The sequence below is a fragment of the Artemia franciscana genome, chromosome 18 (genome assembly GCF_032884065.1).
Source record: "Artemia franciscana chromosome 18, ASM3288406v1, whole genome shotgun sequence".
NCBI classification, from domain to species: domain Eukaryota; kingdom Metazoa; phylum Arthropoda; class Branchiopoda; order Anostraca; family Artemiidae; genus Artemia; species Artemia franciscana.
In genome coordinates this window covers 36,461,943-36,488,865 of record NC_088880.1, presented here as the reverse complement: position 1 = coordinate 36,488,865, position 26,923 = coordinate 36,461,943, and the positions used below count along the sequence as shown (strand labels likewise).

The window sequence follows — 26,923 nt, the reverse complement described above, 5'->3', positions numbered from 1 at the left end:
ACGCTGGAATGTTTGGTATAGTTTCTAAAATATTCAAAGTGCACAAGCGCACTGGTCAAAAATAGTGAGACTGTGTTAAAACTTTGCTAAAACAACCCTGAGAAATGTGGATCACGTTCACAGCCATGAATCTCGCTGTAAAGAACTGCAACAAGCTGATTCCGATCGGGTCTGTCACTGCGCTGCATTTCATTAATCTAGATCGCCGGGTGGAAACCAGTTTTTACAGTCAAGATTGTGAATTTATAGTCCAGATTGTCGCTGCATGTTGGAGAGAAAAATGTTCTTGCATGCATGCTAAACATTTTAGAAAGACAAATAATAGGTTATAAAAGTTTATTGATACGACAGTTATATTATCCAAAACAACGACTAGCCAACTATAATTCGAGTATTCGTGGTCACCGAGATAAAAATAAAGACTATTTAGAACCTAAAAAACAATAAAATACACAAATATATGCTCTTAACTTCGATATGAATTAGCAACAACGCTACAGATATTTAAAAGATAACCCTTTTACAAATGATAAAATACATAACTATTCGCTCTAAATCCGACCAGCATTAGCAGCAATAAAAGACATTTAACCTAACCTAACAAATTACAAAATCCACGTGTTCGATATGCATTAGCAGTAATAATCAAGATATATAATCTCTTGTTAATTAAATTTACATCGGGTACAAAATTAATTAAACGACGTTATGCCGAAGGCATACAACCCACATGAAACTCGGACAGAAACAATTGGGTTTAACTTCAACAAATTGAGACATAAAACTATTTTTGCGATTAATGCCCAACTATTGAAATTACAAAACATTAAGATAACCATATCATAGCCCATAAAAAATATTCGTTCGAAGAACTTCCCTAGAAAAGAGAAAACGATGATATAAATGCCGATTCATTTGATCTATCAGACATCCCTTCCCCCACGCCAAAAATTATCATATGGAGTACACTAGTTGAAGAACGATTAGCTTGAACGTGAACAACGTGAACTATTTACGTTTTTACTACCCACGTCTGCTTGCTATAGTCAAGCAGCTCGGGGCATTGTACGCTCGTTATCATGACGTCAGATTGACGGGTTTTTTTTTGCTTTAGTTTATATTTTACGAATTTATGTTGCTTCTGATTCTAGATTAAATGGATTCTAAAATTATGATTTAAATAAATACTGTGTTATGTTGCTTCATATAATTTATAGTTGCTATATATTTAGTTGCTATATAATCTATGTTGCTTCTGATTCTAAATTAAGTGGATTCTAGATTAATTCTAGAATTATGATTTAAATAAATACTATGTTATGTTGCTTGATATAATTTATAGTTGCTATATAATTTAGTTGCTATATATTTAGTTGCTATATAATTTATGTTGCTTCTGATTCTTGATTAAGTGGATTCTAGATTAGCTCTAGAATTATGATTTAAATAAATACTATGTTAATAATAATTAACTGATTCTAGATTAAGTGGATTCTAGATTAATTCTAGAATTATGATTTAAATAAATACTATATTATGTTGCGTCATATAATTTATAGTTGCTATATATTTTAGTTGCTATATATTTAGTTGCTATATGTTTGGTTGCTATATATTTAGTTGCTATATAATTTATGTTGCTTCTGATTCTAGATTAAGTGGATTCTAGATTAATTCTAGAATTATGATTTAAATAAATACTATGTTAATAATAATTAAAATCATGTTTAATTGTTACTCTCTGGGCAATATCTTCATATTACTATGGATTTGACATAACAATTTGACCAAAACATAAGCAATCAAGTATTTATAATTTTTGAATTAAGAACCCATCTAAATTCGTATAGAATACAACTGAAACATTAATCAAAGGAACGATGCTGTCACTGATAGGATTCGAACTTTTGGAGTCACAATTAGCACAGCAGAATTTTTATTTGTATAATTACGATTTGAAATAGCTAATTCCACAAGTGACATATTTACCTGAAAACTATAGTCTTTCAAAATATTTTTTTTTACTTCGTGGGTTGTATTCATTCTCAACTACTCTTATCACTTGTAAACCCTGATATTAACAACATGCAGCTCTAAGTCAGAGTTTCAAAGAGATTCTTACAGCAAGTTATTTTGATAAAGGGTTGATTTACGCAACAATAAAAGTTAACTTGTTTTTGATCAAGACCTAATATTATTATTTCAACATTATCAGGTCGAATTGCACGTAATTGATAACAAGTGAAACTAAGAATTAAAACAGCACTAAAAGTAGGAAATTTCGAATTTAAGGAAACATACTGCCTGTTTCCATTGTACTAATAAAGCTTTGTGAACTACAATTTTACTTAGTGATTTAATGAGAAGGTTAGTTATCAAGGCCGTATTAAGTGGGGGGGGAAGGTTTTTTTAAAAGTTTTTCTGTAAGCCCCCCCCCCCCCTCGAACAAAAATCGTGGATACGACCTTGTTAGTTGATAACTATTCATAACATGTTCAGCAACAATAGCATCAGTCGTACTCTTAAAGAAAGAGGAGAAATATAACCAGGGTTGTCTGGTAACATAGAAACAAAATATAACTGGGCAAAATTGAATTATAATAAAACTGATGAAATAAGATCTTTTTAAGAGCAAAAACCATACGAGGAGAGTTGGAAGCATATGATAAATCCTAAAATGTTTGTTTCAGTAGTTATAATAAGTTAGGCAAAGAAAAATTTTTATACTTTGTATAGAACTTATTCCTTTTAGAACTACAAATACATTTATTCCTGGAAATTTATATTAGGAGCAAAGGCCAATGCCAGGAAAATAGATGTGTATCTCAAGAAAAATTGCCAGTTCCAAAACTGAGCATTGGGCAAGGTAATTACCACCCTTTGGCAAATATAAAATTCTCACAGTTCAAACTTCTTCGCTACACTAAATTTGCATAAGATTCATATAAGCTATAAATCAGGTAACTAAATAGTCGCTTCGTTTTTCTACCTTGAACAAGATTTCCAAGTTTAGATCATACTTCTTCCAATCAACAATTGAGGTAAATGGTCTCACTTTCCACGCCTTATGGCTTTTCAAAGATTTTTTCCGGGATTTCAACTTGCCCAGCAATTCAAATAAGGGCAGTATTTTCTGCTCCAACCATTCTTGTACAGTATAAACATCAAATATGTCATCCATAGCTTCAATGAAGTTTTTTGCTAAAACTGTAACTGAAGAAATGAGGCTGTTGAGCTCAGATGTTATTTCGTCAACACGGGATGGCTCGGAGAAGTTGTAGCGAAGATTGTAGTCTGTCATCCAGCCTCTCTCGTAAGTAGCAGCTTTCCAAGTCTTGTCCACCTAGAATTGGGTTTAAGATTCTTTCGTTATTTCATGTTACTCTAAAATTATTCTCTTTGCTTTTATCAAGCCATTAATTAATTATATACTTTTAGATCTTATTCACTTAGAATTATAATATGGCTTATTTAAAATAAGAAATTTTAATATGCCAACTAAATTTATCAAATTTTTGGATTTCCTTTTCTATTTCGCGCCTTTTTTTTAAAGTATGTACAGAGTGCATCGAAAAGAGCCAGAGCAAAGTTTTGAAAAGTCAATATTCAAAATTTCATAAATTATCCAACACTAGTTTAGAAGTGTGTCCAAGAAATTCACTGACTTTGATCCAAAAAGTCTTAGAAGGTCGTTTTTGGGCTTCTTATTCCGCCAGTATGTTGATGTAACTACTGTATGAACTCCTATTCTCTGCTAGACAGAGAAGATGCGGTATGCTGATCGATAAAAATGTATCTTTTCATTTGCTTGGGGGGATAATCTAGGCCAGGAACCCTATACCCTACGGCGAAAAGTACATATTTTGAGGTTTCAAAACCTCTCTCCCCCTCCCACGCAAATAATTGGTGGACAACAATTTAATTTTTAGTAGCAGCTTGTATTTCTGTTCAAACATTTTATAATAGCCTCGTATTTTTTGGACTATACATACAAGTTTAGGGACAAATGAACAATCGCGTGCCAGCCTCCGAACTGCTTTAAAAGCGATTGGCTACCTCGGCATCTCGACTTGAGCCGCCTCAAAATTGTTGCGTTGAAATTCGTAAATGACAGAAATATACGTCATAAGATGACAGAAATAAGCACATTCCTGAAGGACAATCTCTTATCTGACTCGAAAGATGCAGTAAAGGTCACATTAATGATCCCTCAACCAATTTACTACATTGACTGGTTCGATACGGTTATCTCTCATGAAAAAAACAGCCACACAAAACAAAACAAATAAATACCCTTTGATAGAAACAAAACAAATATCTCCTTGAGGAAAAAAAAACCCACTAAACTTCCATGATGAGGATATAGGACGTAGAAAAACATAAGGTTTTCGGACATGATGATTTTAACAGCATAACTTTCTTCAACGTTATCCAATTTTTTAGGGAGTATATTGCCCATTTTATGAAACTATGTCAATTCTCCGCAAATAAATTTTGATGAGTAGCATTAAGCTCCATAGATTCTATATATTTTAATATATACATCTTAAACAGCACAAGGAATGCAATTTTATAATTTATGCTCCAAAATTGAAAATCCATGTTTTCAATGAAGACAGAAGAAATTGTTGCTGCCTGTCAACCACAGGCAAAACCAGGATTCGTTATTCTTTTTTTCCCAGTAAAAATTTCATATAACCATCCAAATTTTGAACGGTAGCATTTCTTGTTCCAACAGCCTGACAGGTCATAGTTGACCATCAACTATTTTGATGGTTGATGGCTTGACATGAGAAGCCATCAACCAAAAAAGGAAACCAAATTCTTTGTATTCTGTAAATGCATTACAGAATTTTAATATAAACAAAGAATTGGAACGTTTAGAGTTACATCAAATAAAGGGATTGGTTAGTTTTCTTGCTCTTTGCCAGAGATAGCAATTTTCTCCACCTTTTTTTTATAGCAGCGAGAAGTATTCGACAAAAGAAAAAAACCATTAACTTCTGCGGCATGTTGGGCTACGGCACATTCTCTTTTTTATAGCAGCGAGAAGTATTCGACAAAAGAAAAAAACCATTAACTTCTGCGGCATGTTGGGCTGCGGCACATTCTCTTTTTTATAGCAGCGAGAAGTATTTGACAAAAGAAAAAAAAAACATTAACTTCTGCGGCATGTTGGGCTGCGGCACATTCTCTTTTTTATAGTAGCGAGAAGTATTCGACAAAAGAAAAAAACCATTAACTTCTGCGGCATGTTGGGCTGCGGCACATTCTCTTTTTTATAGCAGCAAGAAGTATTCGACAAAAGAAAAAAACCATTAACTTCTGCGGCATGTTGGGCTGCGGCACATTCTCTTTTTTATAGCAGCGAGAAGTATTCGACAAAAGAAAAAAACCATTAACTTCTGCGGCATGTTGGGCTACGGCACATTCTCTTTTTTATAGCAGCAAGAAGTATTCGACAAAAGAAAAAAAAACATTAACTTCTGCGGCATGTTGGGCTGCGGCACATTCTCTTTTTTATAGCAGCAAGAAGTATTCGACAAAAGAAAAAAACCATTAACTTCTGCGGCATGTTGGGCTGCGGCACATTCTCTTTTTTATAGCAGCAAGAAGTATTCGACAAAAGAAAAAAACCATTAACTTCTGCGGCATGTTGGGCTGCGGCACATTCTCTTTTTTATAGCAGCGAGAAGTATTCGACAAAAGAAAAAAACCATTAACTTCTGCGGCATGTTGGGCTGCGGCACATTCTCTTTTTTATAGCAGCGAGAAGTATTCGACAAAAGAAAAAACCATTAACTTCTGCGGCATGTTGGGCTGCGGCACATTCTCTTTTTTATAGCAGCGAGAAGTATTCGACAAAAGAAAGAAACCATTAACTTCTGCCGCATGTTGGGCTGCGGCACATTCTCTTTTTTATAGCAGCAAGAAGTATTCGACAAAAGAAAAAAACCATTAACTTCTGCGGCATGTTGGGCTGCGGCACATTCTCTTTTTTATAGCAGCAAGAAGTATTCGACAAAAGAAAAAAACCATTAACTTCTGCGGCATGTTGGGCTACGGCACATTCTCTTTTTTATAGCAGCAAGAAGTATTCGACAAAAGAAAAAAACTATTAAGTTCTGCGGCATGCGGGGCTGCGGCACATTCATAAATCTCTAGGAGGACTATTATACAACTAATTAGAGGATAATATTACTATTATCTATTTGTATCAAATAATTACTTTATTACAATAATTGGTTATTTTTCTTGCTCTTTGCCAGCGATAACAATTTTCTCTACCTTTTTTTATAGCAGCTAGAAGTATTCGACAAAAGAAAAAAAACAATAAGTTCTGCGGCATGTTGGGCTTGCGGCACATTCATAAATCTCTAGGAGGACTATTATACAACTAATTAGAGGATAACATTACTATTATCTATTCGATATATTACCTATTTATTTCTATACTTATTACTTATTTATAAAATTACTTTATTTGCATCAAATAATTACTATTCAGTAACTAACTTTATCTATAATTTTAAAACATACATAACTATTAAAATATTTTTAGGTTTTTTTCCTCAAAGAAACGGAGAGAAATCACCCCCTACCTACCCTGGAAAAGAAGAAAACATTAAAAAAAAACTAATGGAAACAGAATTATTAGAAACATTCAGATCCAAATCTCATTGAAAACAAAGCTCCTGTTAGGCAACCCTCCCCATGAAAAACTTCCCGAAGACACTCATCTTAGATGGCAAAAAGGAAGTGGTTGATTGTCCGAATGGTGTCAGATAAAAACAAAAACAAATCCTCAAAAGCGATCTCCTCGCTCTTATTAGTTTTAGCAAACTGCAGCAGAACTGTACCCAAAAATAATAATGATGAAAATTTTGGCTCATACCTCATTCTGAAGTTTTTCTAGCCGGTACAGGGCTTTGAAGAAGGAGGCTCCAGGAAAGAAACAGTACGCCAGCTTGTCCACCAGTTTTGGATCATAAGTTAGATCAAAAAAGCTTTCATACTTCGGTGAGTTAATGCATTCCAATACTTGATACACCTTTTTTGCTATTGGCAAATCTATACGGGCATTAGAAACTAAGCTCAGTGTCATTGCAAGAGATGGTAGAGATCCAGGAAGTAACTCACATAAAACGGCAAAATGGTCATACCTCTGCCATCCTGTCAACACTAGACCACGAACTCCATTTTTAAATCTTGTGCCTTCACTTCTCATTACAGCTAACCAGTTGGCGTTGTTATCAATATGACGTTTAACTTCCGGCAAAATCAACGTCTCACCAAAAGCACCTTTGTATGCACTAGCACTCCAAAATGTTGAAAACACATCAGAAAACTTTTTCCATTCCGTCTCGGGTACAAAACGATAAATATCTTCCGCGTAGACCCAGATCATTGGCTCAACAAGATTGCCAATACCAGAACGCTTGAGTTCTGAAAACGTCATATGAATCATCATATCGTGCCATACAATCGGTATGAAGCCCTTGTTCCGTACAAATTGCGCAATTTTAACAATATGCTGTAGAAAAAGCGAATTGCGATTTTTCGTTTTGCAAATGTTGCACTCCCCCAGATAGAACACCTCATCACAGCCAATATGAATAAATTTCGAGGATTGGTGAACGGCAATTATCTGCTCAATTAGATCAGTTACAAAATCCAGTGAGCTATTTTTAGATGGACATATTGCTTGTGGAGATTCATCAACTTCCCTAAGGTGTGAAAATTCTTTAAGCTTTAGCGCAAGCTCTAAATGTCCAAATGTTTGTACTAAAGGAATTACCTCCAAATTATAACTACCAGCTGCACTAAGCATTGATTTGATCTCATTCAATGAATAGGCGTTTTTCGCTTTAATGATTGATAAATCGTTCGCATAAGGAAACATATCTTCATACTCGAGAAGCACATGAGTGGCGCCAAGCTTTGAAATAATCTGAAACACCTGCTCCAAATATGAAACTTTAGGTGGGGCTCCCTTCAAGTCAAAGTGAACAACCCGTTTTTCTGGTATGAAAGGGGCAGCTCTTATCTCAGGTATATTGGCACCGTTGATACTAGCTCTGAAACCATTTTGCGTCATTTTTCTTTCTGAAAATACATTTACTTTTGTATCAGTTTCCTCGGGGTAGTATACAGGAACCCCATTATAATAAGCAGTTTTGGATCGGTTAGGAATTTCTTCCGTAGCTTCTAGTTCAACGATTCCATTTTCAGCAATCATTTCTTGTATTTGACCAGACTCCATATCTGCTTGTTGTTTATGTAAGTCGTTCGGTATAAAAGCAACATTGTTACGTCGTTCGGATCCATTAAGTATGTCATCTCCATTTTTTAAATTACGAGACAGGTAATTAGGTTTCACTGGAATGTAGGATTTGTAGCTTAGCATAATCAGTAAAGCGAGTACGGTAAAAACGGTCAGAACTAACTGCTTACAACGTAATCTGCGAAGTGGACTACCACCAGTAATCCCTGCAAAGAAAAATCATATATTAAGTTATAACAGGGCTTTGTTTTAATGGAGAGTATTTTTAATAATTTCGCGTTGGTTCTTTATGTCACTGACAAAGTGAGATTTGTTGTTGGTGTTAGGTGATGTGAAGATTGATGAGCAGTACTTCTCATTTATTTTAGTCTAGGCCAAGTTCAGTAGCCTGCAAATGATTAATATGTAGTGTTAATTTTTTTTTCAATTAACGGGCCTCTGGGCCCTTTTTGAGAATTTTTTGGATTGTAGAGTTTTTTACATTTATTGAATAAAGGACTTGAACTTGACCCTTTATTTAGGGCTATTCCATCCTAATTTACGTTTAATATAAATGGAATAGGAACTAGATGAGGAGCAGCTCTTGCTGAGATGAATCGTCAGCCGTTTTAGCACAAAGCTTTTCTTTCACCAAATTGGAAACTTCACTTTTGTGGGTTGAATAATTTCTCCATGAGGGAATTTCCTTTAAATTAATATTGTAACTTAGTGCGCTTAGTCTTTAAGGGTTAACATGTAATAACTTAAAACCGTTGTCGCGAACGATTATCAGCTGATTGAGACGTATTGTGTCCATGTGTATGAAGTTTAGGGAGAGAGCTCTGATTCCAAGGACCCATTTAGGATAATTATACAGCCCAGAAAGCCTTGCATGATTCCAATTTAAAGAAGAATTGATTCAACCACCTCCGTACTAAAATGTATTTATGAGACTTCGGTTTTGAAATAGGCTATTAGCATAATTTTGCGCCTTTTCTTCTTCAAGCTGCACGCATCCCGTCACCCCAGGAGAGAGATATACATTTTATACTCAAATAGATACCTTGAAATTAAAATCTGATACCAAATTGTTATGCAGTATAGAAAATGCGACTGGATTCCCTCTACTGCTATTTTTACTTGATAGGGGTACTAGAACTCAGTAATTCCAACCGGATGAACCCTTTCCGAAGTCCCTACTTTCTATGAGTACCTATTCTAAATGACAAGAATAGGACAAAAAATAATACACGGGAACGCCAATCTTTAGTAAGACTACAGGACCGTGTATATTTTGATTAGTGACCTGACAACCCTTAAATACACAGATTTTGATGGAAATCAATCACCAGTCAGGAGACATTCACTTCTTATGCTTCACTTTTTGTCTTTTATGTGCCAACATTTAATCTTGGGTTCAAAATCAAAAAGCACTCAGATATTTCAATAAAAAAGTGCTATAAATTAAAAGTCATTTGTGATAAATGTGTACTACATATCGGGTTTTGTTAAAGATATTCAGAAATAAAAATGATAAATCCTTAACTACCAGCTCTGAAGGAAATCGCCTTTCGATCTTGATTTCCTTTATAAATGGTGTGAGTCAAATTTTATTATTTATAAATTTGCCGAAGATTGTTGTCTACTACCTTGACAGCTGTGAATTTGACAATACCTGTTTTATTTTGGTTAAAAACCAATGTGCGAGACATTGGTCTTATTTTTGATGTGTATCAATTTTGACATTTTTCCAGAATTTTTTAGAGTTGCTAATTGATGTCTTTAGCCTTAAAAAAAGGGGGTTTTAAAAACTTCAATGTCCAGAATTCTTGACGCCTCGTAGGAGGTTTGTTAGTCCCCTTTTGGAATATGTTAGCACAAATTGGTCCAACGTAAATTTAACTGATTGACGAAGGATTGAGACCAGAGCTTCAAAAATGATGATTCCATAACTGAAAGATCTTTGCAGCACTTGAGAATTAGCAGGCTTGAAATTACTTTTCTACAATTTCATAGACATGCAGGTCAAGATAATATATCCAGATCAATAAGAATATTGGCGACCTTGATACTAACTCGTTATTTAATTTTCAAAACTACCATTCAACTCATTATTCCCTCTTTAAACTAAATTTTAAGAAACCAGGGGAAAAATAGGACGAAATACGTTTGTTATTAGGTTCACTATCAATCATGGACTACTTTGTCTTCTTTACTTGTTGACAGGTCCATTCCTAGGGTCGGTGGCGCTGGGGGTCAAATGAATTCCCACTACCCCAGCAACAGGACCTGGAGCAGCTTACCCCGCCCCCCTGAACGGCCTTGGTTGTTGAAGCAGCTAGCATTGAATCTGTACCCACCATAACATGAGTTCCTGCTTTTAGATAGATTGTCCTATTGCTGACTGCACTATATTTTGAAAAATACATCTTTTCCCATCTATATTTTCGTGAATTGGCACTCCAGGTTGACTGAATACTAATTGGGCTAAACTACTTCCACTATTAAACATGCAGTTTGTATTATTATCGTCTAATATTATATTTTGTCACATCCTTTTATGCGTTATATTTGCTAATGTATTCTGTAGTGACAAACAGTTTACTTTACACTAATGGAAAATAAATAAAAACAAATAATCTCAATGATTCGCTGTCAGATGGTTGAACCTCAGATCTCAGAATGTCCACTATACTAAATAGACTACGGATATCTATCACATTTTCTTTGTTTATTTAGAGAAGTTTTGTTCCTCTCTCAGAGGGACACTGCCCTGCATCGCCTCTCCCCTTTGGGGACGAACCTTTCTCACATTGCCATATATAGAAGCATAGGATCAGATTTTTGCTTAATTAAAAATTATTATTGCTACAAAGAAGCTGATGTTAAAATTAGCAAAAGTTTGATGTACTAGCTGAAAACAAACTTACTTTTGAAAATCATGTCGACAGCATCAGTATACTTCGTTCGTTCAGAACACTGGGTTTGACAAAATTTAGCTAGCCTCAAAAATCACCAATAGTAAGGAACATTTTAGCTTTATGAGGAGCTTCATTATAATCTAAAACAAAAAAGTAGAATATAAGACTTTAAATATCCGGAAAAAAAACACATCCACAAAAAAAAATCATATCATATGAATGGTCATCTTCTGACTATTTTTAGGGGGTAGAGTTTTAGATTTCTACCCAGTTCGATATTTTTTTGCTATATTTGAGCTATTTTAGCGAATAAGTAACAAGTCACTTTAGTGTGGGGCAGAGGGTGGAAAAAGCAAAATTTGAGAATCAGAGATTTGAACTGTTATTATACTCAAATAAAAATAAATCCAAGAATAAAATCGTGCAAAATAGCAATTCTGCAGGTACAGACTGTCAAAGTTTAAAAACCTATGAAAATGGGTCAGTAGCCGTTTAGCCTGATAAACTTAAAATTTAGTTTCTCCCCTTCCCAGCTAAATATCTAGACATAACGTTTATTGTTGGATCGTTGATTAAGTAGACTTGTTCACGCCAAGAGATTTATTGTAGAAAAAAAGTTGACTTCTATACTTTTAAACCGACTTGAAAAAAAAACAAGTGTTTCCATAGTGATTTTTTCTAAAAGATAGCAGTTCAGGTCCATTCAAAATAATAGTCTTAGTACCTCTAGAAAAGCCGTTTTTAATCAAATTTCGAAATGTTTTTCGATAATTTAGAATTTACCCAAAAGGCGACAATTTTATAAATTATCAAACAAGAGCAATATTTTGCTCTTGTTCTAATCATTGCTAATGTTGATGTAATTGAATTTCTTTATCAAAAAATAATGCTATAAGGATTTTTCAATGAAGAGAAGGGGCTGTTCCATATAACTATTTAACTACGGGAACCTAGTAAACCCGATTGATACAGAGAAACTTCAAGAGGAAAAGAACATATATTTGATCATTGCCAGGGTATGCATGGAATTCAGAAGTACTACTTTCATTGAATTTTGCATGATATTTAACAACGATATACTCATGAGATTCACACATGAGAAGAATCTACCTTCAACTTCCATCTTCAGAACACTCCTTTATGGAGATTGAGCCACCGCGTAAGTAGCTTGAATAGGTTCAAAATATTTTTTTGAACCTATATTTTGATATTTTGAAAATATATTTTATATATTTTTAATATTTTGAATATTCAAAATATTCGCTCCAAAATATTTTTGGAGCGAATTCCCAATTTTATGTCACAGATCTTATTGTCAATACATTTCGCACAAAGCCTAAAGCAGTTAATACATTCCAATAATTGATATTAAATCCTCAGTTGCCACCCAGTTCAACAGTAGTATTTTCATAGATCACTATATCAATAGTAATAGATGTTTAGTATCTTCAGACTTAAATGGCTCAGTTAGATAAGCTAAAGTGTTGTCCTCAAAGTGACTCTCACTAATAAAATTGTATTAGTTATCGAAGTAAATGCTACAGAAACAACTGCAAAGAATATATAAAGCTTTAAATAAAAAGAAGAAAAACTATGGATGTAAATAAAAAATATCGAATCAATAGTAAAAAACGGCAAAATATTTGACAATCTTAATAACGCACAATGAGAAAGCTCATTGGTCAATGGCAAATACATTAAGATAGTTATTTTTAAAACATTGCTATTACAAGCTCAGAAGGAAACAAAACAGGACAAACCAAAAAGTAAAAAAGCAACGAAAACTAAAAGAGTGGCAAAAGAATGTTAAAATTTAAATTATCAGAGTGAAAAATACATTCCTTAGTCATTACTGAATCTAGCCGGGAATATGGGTCAAGGTAAGCATGTTGTCATTCACAGCAGTGGTGGAGCTGCATGCATTGAGGCTCTACCCTCTGTCCCTAGGCAGCAGAGGAAACCCGCCAGTGCACCTTAAAGTGTTGAAGGGGTGTAAACTCCACTAAGCTTCACCCTAGGCAAGGTGGTAACCATCGCGCTCTGGTTGCCCCAAGGTTGGGGACCTTGCAGTCAAATGTATCCCCAAGGAACGCCCAGTTATGATGATCTTGTCGTCGTTTGTTGGATTTCATGATGAGCCTCGATTGGGCTTAAACGTGCTTCATGTACAAGTAAGTAATTGTCATAACATGTTATAAAGTTAAAAACAAGCTCATTAAAAATATAAATAAATAAAAAAATTAAAAGGGAAATTAAAAATTAAAGGAAAAAAAACAAGCGAGCAAATACAAAACATGGGCAGCGCCTGCATAAACTGCACCTTTAACAAGGAGGAAAGTATAGGAATGTTTAGTTAATTTCTCTGTAATGTAGGGGACGAAGCTTTTTCTTTTCACATCTGGAGCTAAAGCAGAGAAGGGGAGACAAGGTTAGAATAGGCTGGGAAGCGGCCTCAGAAGGGCAAAACCTGGGCGAAGAGTGTTTTTTTTTGGAAAATTATACACCATGCAAGGGTTTGCTGTTGCATCAACAACAAAAGAGGCACAACATACTTCTCCTGGGCTCAAGCATTTCTAACCAACCTTTTTTTTTTATAAGTTCAGAGTATGGGATTACCTTTTTTGAAAATCATTCACATGGCTTTTTTTTGGGATAGATTCAAATTCATCTCACTCTTCCCTAAAATGCCAGATTGCCAAACATGACAAGTATATTCGATAAAGGTGGACAAAAGAAGCATAAATCCTAAAACAATCTGATGGGGGGGGGGCATGACAAATTTATTTAGAAGCTTAAAGAGGAATGTAGATGTATTAGCTTAATAGATGATATTTGTAACATGGTCGCCACACTTTAAATAGGAAGAAACTGTGACCCCAAGTAATTTAAAGGAGGACATGGAAATTTCAGTAGGGATAGGATTAAGAAACCTTTTTAACTGTCCTATTTAGAGGACAGTGGGCTATTGTGGTATCAAAAAATACACAATTTCATCAAATATCTTTTTAATGCTGAAGATTCAATTAAACGCAATACAAAACCAAAACAAATCAAAACTTAGATTGGTAAGACGCAAAACAGACAGTGCACAGACTGTCGTCACAGTTCTCACAGTAGCTCAATGGCTTTTTCTTGCAATTATGCCTTGGTATCATTGCTTCTTTTTACGCTTCACTAGGAATTTTCCTATTCTATCCTAATGTGTGCTGACTGGTGGTACAGAAACTGGTCTTCCTTCTGACCATGATGGCCTTGGTTCCCCTCTTCCGTAAATAGTTTTCATAAGGGATGGTGCGACCTTCCATCTGAAATCTACACGAGTCATTTACATTTCTTTGCCAACTACCATATTGAATAGAGTGCAAGCACTGAAGATAGCCATGTCTAACAGGTGTGCAAACAGATCCCAATACCATTTCTCTCGTCTAAGTGTTATTATTATTTATTTTTGACCCTATGATATGTGGAGTAACACACCGAAAAACATACAAAGATATAGTGCAAGTCAAACTAGAAATCACAAGGAAACCAGTTACAGAGTAACACATAAAAAAATAAAAGACACTAAAACAAAAGAGAGAAAACATAAAAGGAGGGGTAGAAGAAGACAAAAATAGACACAGAATAATTGCTGACAAGCCAGTCATGTAAATCAACTCCACCCATGTACTGGTTGTATTACCTGAGTGGATGCGGCTGTTGTACTGTTATCTCCTGTCCCTTCACTCTTTGTTTAACCAGTCTTAGCGGATCTAGGCTGAGATGGTTAGATGCAACAGAGATAATGCTGTTATCCTTACATATTATGTATGTAGCTTATACAGACATATATCTGTTTGCTCTCATATCGGGGGCAAGCATCAGCAAAAAAAAAAAAAAAAAAAAAAAAAACAAACAAACCCTGGCAAAAATAAATTCCTGACTTACTAGTAAATACAAATATTTAATCGACTCTGCAAGAAAAGCAGAAACTCTAAACTAGCAATTTGCATCCATATTTTGGAAAAGATATTTTCCCATATAACATCTTATTTTATTATTTTTCCTCATTTTTACATTATTTTTTTTGTGATTTCTTACATACTTTTGAAACATTTGATATGTCTTTTCATCATGCTGAATATATATTCTTTTGACTGATCTACTAAGTTGTTTACAGAGTTTGACTTCATTCTAGTTTTAATTCTCGTTTAATTTTAAATTTTAATTTAATTTTAAGTTAAATTTTAATTTAATTCTCGTACAAGGGGACATAATTTGAAGTTATCCAGGCATTTCTCCTCAAAGCGGCAATGCGCCCATTTTCTTACCAACCGTGTTGCCAACCTCTGGGACAAATTACTGCCAGATACCGTTGCTGCCCAAACCACAGACAGCTTTAAGAACCATCTTGACAACGAATGGTCAAAAAAAGAATGGAAGTATAACTGGGAAGCACTCGAATCGGAATCAGCAACATCAAACCACTAGTCAAGTGTATGTATTCAACTATGTGTTATGTGTTATCAACTCTTGAGTTTCTGCAAGGAAATATCCTTATATTACTCCAAGCTGCAATTTAAGGTAATTTTGTTCCTGATATTTACGCATTTTTGGTTGTAATTCCTTTACTCGTTTTTTTTTGTACATGAAATATAAATTAGGCGATGTTTGTTTGAGATCCATTTTCAAAATAAATAGGTAACTTCGAAGACCACACTGCCTTTCCATGACGAAAGTAAAACAGTTCAAAATAGGGATGATACCTTTTTATTGACAGTGAAATATAAAATTATTTAACTGGATATTTAGAACACATATACAGTGTTCATCATCAGCAGTAAAACTCATTTTTGCGCAGCAGTAAACCAGTTTTACTGCTAATGATGAACACTGTATATGTGTTCGAAATATCCAGTTAAATAATTTTATATTTCACTGTCAATAAAAAGGTATCATCCCTATTTTGAACTGTTTTACTTTTTTCAAAATAAAATTATCATATCCCATTATAAAAGTTTTAACAAAAAAAAACATCTCCTGCTCTCTTCTTTGGGACCAGGGGAGGTGCAACTTGTTATATGTCCTTTAGTCCAGTCTAAGAAAGAAGGGGTAAATGCATCCTTCACTGCTGGTCTTCAGCAATTTCAATGTTGATTAAATCATTCCTCTTTTGCTGATATATATTAGACATTGTTCATTTGGTATGTTTTGAAGACTGAGGACACGTTTTGTTGCCCTTCTGTGGCCCCCAGTAACCATTTTATACTGAACAGATACTACAACCATTCAAAACTTGAGGGTAGTGCAGATAAGGAGTTTTTACAGTTTCTTCACTAGAAATGCCGTCCTGGCCGAGTGGGTTGGTGTGCTGGATTCAGGATCCTTCGTCTGAGAAGACGCGGGTTTGAATCCTAGTGTACCCAATTATTTAGTTTGGGACAGGAGTCAGTGGTGTGACTCTGTAAGCTTAGCCAGAGTCGACCCAGCTCTAAATGAGTACCTGGAGAAATCTGGGGAAGGTAAACAGGAAGGGTATGCAAAAGCACAGGATGGTTGGCCCCCAACCCCCCATTGCACTTCCTGGCTGAAGGGCCAAGAAACGGAGATCAGCACCACCGGTAGGGACTGTAAAGCCTAATGCCGTATCCTTTACTTTACTTACTTACTTCACTAAAAATGGCTTTCTTGTAATCAAATTGAATTCAATATAGCCAAGGGCTTGGTTAGCTTTAGCTAAATGGGCTTGTGTAGAAAATTATGCACCAAGATTCCCCCTAGATAGGAAATACTTACACCAATTATTTGAATCCCTATTCAAGACGCTTTTTTTCAAACACATGGCTGCTATCACCACAATTGCACCACACTACAATTTTTTCATTGGAGCAAACAGAGCTTATATCTATTAAAAGATTCAAGATTCATTAAATAAAAACAATTTATATAATTTTGGCCTAAGCTGCAATTCAATTATGCTATTTTTACAACATCAGGTCAAGAAATTACAAAGGATTAAAGGCACTAGAAAAACAAGTAACAAAAGAGTTCATAAAACATTTAGTGCAGCATCTTAACAGTTCAATTTTATTCTTACTTCAGGTATGCAGATAGTTTGTACAAGGAGGTGGCAGAAACAGATGATGCTTCTGACTTGTGAGTGTGCAAACTTGAGGAAAAGTTTGCATCTGCCTTCACAGAGAGAAGGAATTTTTAGAAACTCAATAGCAAATTCAAAACACATAATTTGCACTGAGTATGATTTTTTTGCAGCACATGAGCAGTTTTGATGTCACTACAGAGATATTCTGTAGTGTGCGCTTGAAGGCCCCATACCCGAGATGGGTACTAAATTAGGTGGCCAGTATTTACCTGAAGACCTTAGGTTAGTAATGAGATGAGCAAGAGCATATGGAGCATCCCGCAAAGGCTTGCCATGGTTTTGTAAACCAATCTTGATCCACTGACTTTTTGAAAGCATTGATACTGGGGTGGTCATTGTTTATATGATAGATTAATTAGCTTAAAACAACTGAAAAAAGTCAATTACAGCAGGAGAAACCATAAAACCTGATTAACAGAAACTTTGTGTCTTTTATATAGTAAGAATATCTTAATATAGTTTTCTTTGCAAGTTTTGTATATAGACAAAATCTGGCCCTAAAAGGGAGGTAAGTGGTTAAGGTATATCACAGCAACAACCATTATATTTGGAAAGGGAATAGTTTGGGGAATGTAATGGTGCTTCTCCTTTGTTATTATACTGGTCAGGAGCAGATCTAGAGCAAAATTATGGGGAGACCCAAATTAACAAGGGTGCCAATGAGCAAAATCTTGTGTGTGTGGGGGGGGGGAATGTGACAAATATACCAATAATTGACGAAATTGACAAATTTATTCTAAAAAATAGTATAAAAAAGAAAAATTACAATATTAGAGGGTGCCAGAAAAATTTTTGGAGGGGGTGGGAGTCCCTCAGCCCCCAGGATCTGCCAATGATCATGCTCCCATTACAAGAGGAATCTTGGTGAATAATCAAGCTAGTATGGCTCTGAAATTTTGGCTCATTATCAATCATTATTACAAGATCTTTCAGTTACTGCTTATAACTGTACACCTGTGAATGAATTAAGCCACTGTATAAAAAAGGTGACAAGAGTGAGTGTTGTAATTATCAAGGCATTAGTCTGGTCTCTGCAAGTGGCAAATTACTTAGTAATATGATACTTTTTAGACTGAGAGATGCTGTAGACAAAGTTTTAAGGGAAGAACAGCATAGTTTTAGAAAAGGTGGAGGATGTGTTGACCAAAATTCACTCTTTGGTTAATAATTGAGAAGTCCCTTTGTTGTCAAACACCTTTGGTTCTCAGTTTTATAGATTATGAGCAAGCATTTGATTCTTTTGATAGAAGAGCATTAGCAAAGGTCTTATCCTTATATGGTATACCAAACAAATACATTGAAGTAACTTATGCTATGTACAAGAATAATAGTGCTGTGGGTATGGTGGGAAATGAGGTTAGCCACTGGTTTTGTATTAAATCAGGAGTTAAGCAAGTTTGTTTTCTATCCCCCTTTATATGGATCATTTTGATGGATTTTGTCTTAAGGAGCACAGGAAAGGCAATTGGAGACCATGGAATCAAATGAGAAGGAAAAACTCTCCTGGACTAAGATAATGCTGACAATTTAAGCATATTAGATAAAAGTTTGAGCAAAATGAATGAATTTTTAGAGGTTATGTGAGTTCAGGGTGCTAGAATAGGTTTGAAAATTAATGTTAAGAAGACTAAGTCGCTAAGCCTAGGAATAAGTGAAGATAAAAAAGTGATGTTGGGTAACAAAGAGATTGATCAGGTGGGCAGCATTGTTTACTTTGGTAGTATTATTAGTAAGGATGGTGGGAGCAGCAAAGATGTTAAAAGTAGAATGGCTAAGAATCAGGGTGTTTTTCACAGTTAAAAAAAAGTTTGGAAGAATAAGAAGATAAGTCTGCAAACCATGATTAGAATATTGGAAGCTACAGTGATGACAGTGGTCAAATATGGCTCTGAAGCATGTGTGCTCTTAAAAGCAGACAAAAATTTACTGGATGTTTTCCAGAGAAATTGTGTACAGATTGTTCTGAGTACCCTGCTGACTGATCATATTTCAAACAGTAGGTTGTACAAAAAATATAGTTCAATCCTGCTTTCTAGGGCTATAATGAAAGAAAGGTTGAGGTTTCTAGGCCACATTCTTCAGATGGAGGATGACAAATTATCCTTTTTGGCCAACTGTCTGGGGCTACACAGGAAGTGGGTCATCTTTGTCTGGGTTGGGAGGATGTCATAAATAAAGATTTAAAGGAAATGGGAACTTCCTGGGAGGGTGTAAAGAGGGAGGCCTTGAATAGATTGGGTTGGAGGAGGAGTTTACATAGCTGTGTTGGCTTCAGGGAGCTTGGTACTGCGTTGAGTTATTAGTAGTAAGAAGAAAACATGTTAACAAAACAATCTTTCTTTACAATATGCAGAATAATTGTACTTAAAACATTTTGACTGCTGTTCCAATATAGTCACCCCCTCCCTAAAGTGCAGATACATAGCACACACTATAACTATATTTTCTGTGTTTTTCTCTCCATTTCTTGACTTTCATCATTGGCAATTCAATTTAAGGTACAAGGGTTGGAACAAAAGTGATGCATTGAAAAACATAGGAAAAACATATAATTTGGGCTATATTTTTGCACATTAGGAGGGCAGAAAGTATAGTAAAATTCTAGTCAAAATGTGTGAACTACAATTATTCTGCATATTGCAAAGTAAGAAATGTTTTCTTAACATGTTTCCTTCTCAACAGCTCTAATTCTAGGCTCTTGTTGCAAGCCTTATATCAAGGTTTTAGATCACTGTTGAACTTCTTTTAAAAGAGTCAACAGAGAAACTTTTAAGCATAACACCCCTGGGAAGATCATTCAAAATCAAAGTAAAACATTGAATAAAGCTGGTTCTCAAACACTTTGTTCCTGACATACAAACCAAAAGACAATTGGAACAAGCTGTGTGCCATTATGTCTGTCTTGTCAGTTGGAAATCTGTCTTTGTCAGTAACTTTAGAGCTGTTTCTATTACTTACAGAGGGACAAGGTGAACTAGAAAGAGCATGGGTCTCTGTAGAAAGCAAATTAGTAAGTAATGATGATAAATTTTAGACTTAGACATGCTGTAAATAAAGTTTTGAATGGAGAACAGTGTGGTTTTAAGAAGGGTGTGGATGTATTAGCCAGATTTTTTTTATTTTATTTATTAATATCAAATACGGTAAGCTTTCAAGCTTGTCGCAATAAATATAATAAATAGAAGTTATGACAACATAATACATAATACAACTGACAACATAGTACACACATATAAATTGATGAAAATAACGACTACAACAAACACTGACAAATAATACTATAAATTATTTAAAAATGATTTACTTTGAAAATTTGTTTCTGCTAGTCTTGTTTTGAATTTATTTATGTCGTCTGTTAGAAATGTTTTCGGTGGAAGGTCATTCCATGGCTTCCACACACTGCTGTAAAATGAATGTTGGCCTATTTTCCTTTTTGAAAGTGAGGGGTACAATTTATGTGGGTGATAACAGGTCCTATTAGTGTCATTAAATGTGAAGAACTGTGATGTACTTATATTATCAATGCCTTTGATTATACGGAATGTGTTAATAATGTCTGCCCTATCCCTTTGGAATTGAAGGCTTGACAATCCTAGCCTGTGCAGTCTATTTTCATACCACAAATGTTTCAAATAAGGTACAAGCTTAGTTGCTCTTTGCTGTATTTTTTCAACCCTTGCTCTGTCATTTTTATTCAATGGATACCATACTGACGAATTGTATTCGAGTATAGGTTGAACTGTTGATTTATAAATGGCAATGAATGAATGGAGATTAAACTTACGGAAATTCCGTCTAAGACATAATAGCTGATAGTTTGCCTTACGAGTTACTTCAGAGACATGCTTGTCAAACCTAAGACTAGAATCAAAATGAACACCAAGGTCACAGACATTTTCAACAGGTAAGATTGAATGTCCAGCAAGATGGTATTTGGTAACTTTGTTCTACTTTGCCGAAGTAATGGACAACCCTACACTTATTTTCGTTGACAAACATGGAGTTAGCATTACACCAATTGTGCACTGCATCCAAGTCTTTTTGAAGCAACGAAGCTTCATCTGAATTTGTCAAGGAGCGGTAGAGCTTTACATCATCTGCGAACATTTTAATTGTGGAATGGTGGACAACAAGAGGCAAGTCATTGATGAAAAGGCAGAAAAGTACTGGACTAAGGCAACTACCTTGTGGAACGCCACTTAAAACTATCTCAGCAGAGGACAAAGCATCACCTACAATCACTTTCTGCATCCTGCCTGCTAGATACTCACCAATCCAATTCAACGTTCTGGCACCAAGGTGATATACCTCACACTTTTGAAGTAAAAGTGGAATGGAAATTTTATCAAATGCCTTAGAAAAATCTATATAGATGCAATCAAACCTGAGACCTTCATCTGCCATCCTATGGAAGTCAGTAATTACTTCCAAAAGCTGTGTATTACATGAACGTTTTGTATGGAATCCGTGTTGAGATGGATGCCAAAGAAGATTCGATTCGAAATAATTTTGTATTCTCTTGACAATTAGTTTTTCCATAACTGGAAAAAATTGAAGTGTTTGATATTGGTCTATAGTTTTTAAATTGCGTTTTTGTGCCATTTTTATACAGGGGTTTAATTATTGCTTTTTTCCATGCCAAAGGGCAAGTACCAGACGCCAGACACAGATTATACAAATGTGTCAGTGGTTCGGTGAGTACTGTTGCAAGCTCTCGGATCATATGGTTTGAAAATTCATGAATATCTGGTGATTTATTTGTGTCAAGATGCTTCAAGACCTAAAAACTTGTTGATAATCAAAGTCAGAATCATCAAAATCTATTGTGAAATTGGTAGAAAAATTAGGATCAATAGGAGTTTCATTGTGAGGTCGTGTAAAAACAGATGAAAAAAGTTTATTAAAATGTTCAGCTTTTTCATTATCATTGTCTATATTTGTCTGTGTTTCAGGGTCAGTGAATGAAGTTGAGGATGGGGACTGTGATGTCTGGTTTTTTCTTAGATATTTCCAAAGCCTTTTTGGGCAACTTTGAGCTGATGCAATGACAGAAGATTCAAGTGCCTCACAATTTGACCGAAGAAGCCTAGTTGCTCTATTTCTTGCTCTTTTATATCTTATCCATGACTCAGTACTTCTTATTTTAATATACTCACACCACCAATAATTTTTTTCACTAATAGCTTGTAGAATTTCTCAAGGAAGAGTTTGCCTATTTCCTATAAGCTATAATTGGAATAAATTTGTTTTGACCCACTACCAAAGCCTCATGAATCAGCTCAAATACTTCATTAACATTGTATTTATTTTCCCTCAACTGTTTGGTGATACATAGTGATAAAATGAAATTTTGGAAAGACTCATAATCGCCTTTAGTGTAATTATATTTAAGAGTCTGTTTTTGAGGAGTAGGATCATCACCTGAAGATTTTAATGACAGTTTAAGAACAGTGTGATCACTTTTTCCTAATGGAGGTAGAATTTCAATACTCCTAACATCATCAGGAGATTTTGTTATTACCAAGTCAAGGACAGAAGGATTCGAATCATCCCAAAATCGTGTAGGCTCCTGAACGTGTTGGCATAGGTACATGTACTGCAATTTTTGAAGGAAATGATGCTCAAATGACTGATTAGAAAGCAAGGTTATTTGATTTTTCTAATCAATGGAGGGAAGGTTAAAATCACCCACCACTAATACCCTTGAACTAACTGTTGAAACATTGTGAAGATACTGTAATAAATTTGCATTATTATTTGGAGATAGCTCATTAACACTAGGACTTCTATACACTGCAGCAATTCTAATACTATTTGTAGACCTAGGAAATTTTAAATCAACCACCAAACATTTACTAATACTCAGTGCTAAAGGATCATTTACTTCTGTGTACTTAAGCAACAAATGAACATAAACAAAAATTCCATGTTTATAGTTAGTATTCACTAATAAAGTATAACCTTCAACCTGTTGAAAATATGCTTCTGGATGTGCACAATTCTTAGGCAAAGATTCAGTAATAACAACAACATGAGGCTTATGCACTGACATCAATGACTGTAGTTCTTCAACTTTATTTGATAAAGTATCTGTGTTGGTGAAGAGCACAAGGAAATTATTGTTCCATAACTGCTTCCCTAGGGATTTGCAAGCTATTTTCACCTTGAAAAGAGCTTATCTTTACAAGTTCTAGACCACCTTTTCCATCTTTAATTTTTCAACCTGATTCTCCTGCTGTCACTTTTTGGTTAAGTTCCTCTTTCAGAGCATTATACCTTTTCTTTTGAGCAAGTTCCAGTTTTGTGCAATCATGAGAAAAGTTAAAAGTCGGGTATGAGGATTTTATGGTGTTCAGGTTACCACTCAAGAAGAAAGAAGCAGCATCACGTTCTATGGGGCTACGGAAAAACAGTTTGATTGGACGGCATTTTCCATTATTTAGTCTTCCCAAAAGAACTGTAAATGAACATTTGACAGGGCAATTCTGCAAAATTACTTGATTCAGGAGCTTTAAATCAACATCATTTTGACTTTTCTTAGTAGTACAGTTTGAATCCTCTTGAAGTCCAAATACAACTAAATTTTTTTGTTTCATGACTAAATCTTCTACAATATCATTGGCTGTTTCTTTGCTTTTTATTTCATTTTTCAATTTTTCACTAAGGTTATCAAATTCAACTTTGAGCAATGTAGTGGCGTGCTTCTTTACATCCTCAACAGTACATTTGGCAGATACCTCTTTTTCTATCTGTGTTAATTGATCACTTATTGGTTTCAGTAGTTTTTTCAAATTTATCTTGAAGCTTGATTGTTGAAAATGAACACCTAATTTCACTCTTTATTATGTCTTTGATCTCACTGGGTGTTATTCCTTGAGTTCCAGAGCCTTTTTGCTTGTAAATAGGACAATGCCAGAGTGACCCAAGACGACGGGTCATCTTGTTAAACAAATCATACTCTGACTTGCTCATTTCAATGCATTCAATGCACAACCATGCATCACACATATCGCCTGAAAGGGCACAACTATCATCCTTTAGCCCAATATCACATGCTTTGCAGCAATCTAGATCTTTTCTTGGTGATTGTCTCTGATGTTTGCTGCTCATTTCTGTATCCAGCCAGACTACTACAGTGCTTTTTTGAAAAATAAAGATTTTCAGATTTTCACTCATAGATTAATAAATGAGAATTGCCTGTGTATCAAATGCCTTTAGTCCTCAGTTTTACCAATTATGAGCAAGCATTTGGTTCAGCTGATACAAGAATTTTAGCAAAGGTGGAATGGCATACCTTGTATGTTATGTGATATAAATATATTAAAGTGATTAGTGTTGTGTATGAAAAGAACACTGCTGTGGTTGATAAGAAATGAGGTTACCATCTGGTTTTGAATTAAATAAGGAATTAAACAGGATTGTGTTCTTATAATCAGGAATTAAACAGGATCCCTCTTTATATAGATTTATTTTATGGACTTTGTCTCAAGGAGGATAGGAAAGGCAAAGGCAATGGATTGTTTTTCGGTATCCTTCTGACTTACCAAATCTTAAGCAATAAGCAATACAAAAAAAATAGTTTAGTCCTGCTTTCCAGGGTTATATGCAAGAAAGGATAAGATGGCTAGGACACCTTCTTCAGATAAAGGATGACAGACTACCAAAGATTGTCCTTGCCAGTCAACCATCTAGGGTTAAACAAAAAGAAGATTGTCCCCAAATGGGTTGGGAGGATGTTGCAAGGAAAAGCTTAAGGAAAATGGAAACTCCTTGGGATGGTGTATATAGCTTTGAATAGGCTAGACTGTGATGAAGGGGGAGCATGTATAGCTGTATTGGTCTATGACAGCTTGGTGCTGTAGTAAGATAATAGTAGCCTACCCTAGTAAGTATGCATTTTGCCATATGCTACTCTTTTGCTTTAATGTAATGCCTGTAAATTGAATAAACCATTAACAAAACTAAGGGTAAAATTCTAGTTTAGTGACTTTTGACTATCTTGGAAAGGGGTTAGGTTAGGAAAATAAAACTTTCAGGGATGGGTCTAAAGGCTAAAGTATGTCCTTGGAAGGTATTTTGAAGTACCTACCTCTAATCCCTCTCCCTCTAGAGGGTCCTGACCTTTGATGACCTTTAAATATATTTGCGTTATAGAAGTGAAACCAACAAAATTGTTTTCAGCTTTACAAATTTGCTCAATCCCAATTTATAACATTGTACAGATATGCAAATACATTTCCTAAATTTTGAAGAAGAAAAAACATTGATATGGCTCAGAATTCTACTCAAATAACAGGAATTGCATTTTGAGAACTAAAGGTAGAGAAAATGCAACTGGTAACAGAAAATTAAGGTAAAATATTGTTTTTTCAAAATTTCAATAGGTATAGACCAGTCATGTAGACAAATTTCAGAGCCCTCTAGAGGGAGTGGATGTGGGTACTTTAAGATAGCTTCCTGGGATGTACTTTAGCCTGTAGACACATCCCTGAAAGTTTCATTTTGTGTAACCTAACCCCTTTTCAAGATAGCCAGAAGTCACTAAACTAGAATTTTACCAAACTAAGAAACACAGAATGCATGAGAAATAGACTACAGAATTTAAACTAAATTTGGTGCATTAGAGGGGGGGGGTAGAGTAATTTTATGAGTGCAGTAAGTATGTGGCCCATTTTAAGATTAAAAGGAAAGTCAGAATTTTACAGTGTTTCCTATTCAACAGCTAGGCTACACTGATTTGTAAGTTTTATGTAAAGTAAGCCCTAGCTTAACTGGCCTACTTTCCAAAACAGAGAAAAGTCTAGAATCTGTTATTTTGGAACATTTAGCTTTAGAAATCCTCAATTTTTATGACAACAAATTATCCTAATTTTACCACTTTTCTCCAAATAGCCTATATTTGCCACTTTGGAGCTAAATAAGGCCTAGGCTGGTACAGGTCTTAAAAAATTGATTTATTCTACCTGAAAATTATCACTGAGAAAGCCGATGGAAAAACTTCAATGACATGAAGAGTGATGAAGACCAAATAGAAACGTACAATTTTCCTACATTTTGTCCAAGAGCGTGTTCCAGCTGCGACAAAAAGTAACTATAAGTTACGGAAAAGTTACTAAAAGTAACTTTTTCCGTTCCAGCTGATGCTATTTAGCAGCTGGAACGACAGAAAAGTTACTTCAAAGTAACTTTTTCAGTAACTTTTACTAAAGAAAGTTAACGAGCATCTTTAGTTAAGTAACTTAACATCATTATCATCACCAGAATATAAAACTTTTGTAGTGGCTAACACAAAAGTTTGAAGACCGTGAGCGTTTATGCAGGGAAGAGAATGGAACTGCAATTGTTCGAAGAACCAGTGATGGTAAACAGTCTTATTTTGACCTTAAAATGATTTTACAAAAAAATTCATTGGTAAAGTTCAAGCATTAATGTGATCTGGGCATATCTAGAGAAGCTTGGTTGAATAGTTTGTTGGGGTGAAGTCTTCAGGTCTTGCTTTAAGAAGCTTCTAATTAAATTCCTGTAATCCTTGGACAGTTGCTAGCCTATCCAAAGTCAGTGGTAAATTGTTTTGTAGAGGTGGCATAGCCTAGAGTG

The 26,923-nt window shown here is 34.9% G+C and overlaps 1 protein-coding gene across 2 annotated transcripts; it reads right to left on the bottom strand.

Annotated features, from left to right (window-relative positions):
- Positions 1–322: 322 nt before the first annotated feature.
- LOC136038961 (hexosaminidase D-like) lies at positions 323–26,419 on the bottom strand. Of its 2 annotated transcripts, none has more exons than XM_065722477.1 (4): positions 26,290–26,419; positions 11,194–11,324; positions 6,896–8,490; positions 323–3,343 (listed from the first exon to the last, which is right to left on the bottom strand). In XM_065722477.1, the coding sequence occupies exons 2-4, from the start codon at positions 11,204–11,206 to the stop codon at positions 2,957–2,959; spliced, it is 1,995 nt and encodes a 664-aa protein (XP_065578549.1). In that variant the 5' UTR covers positions 11,207–11,324; positions 26,290–26,419; the 3' UTR covers positions 323–2,956. The 2 variants fall into 2 exon arrangements, with proteins under 2 accessions (XP_065578549.1, XP_065578550.1); XM_065722478.1 differs by having other exon boundaries at positions 26,367–26,408.
- Between the last annotated feature and the right edge of the window lie 504 nt (positions 26,420–26,923).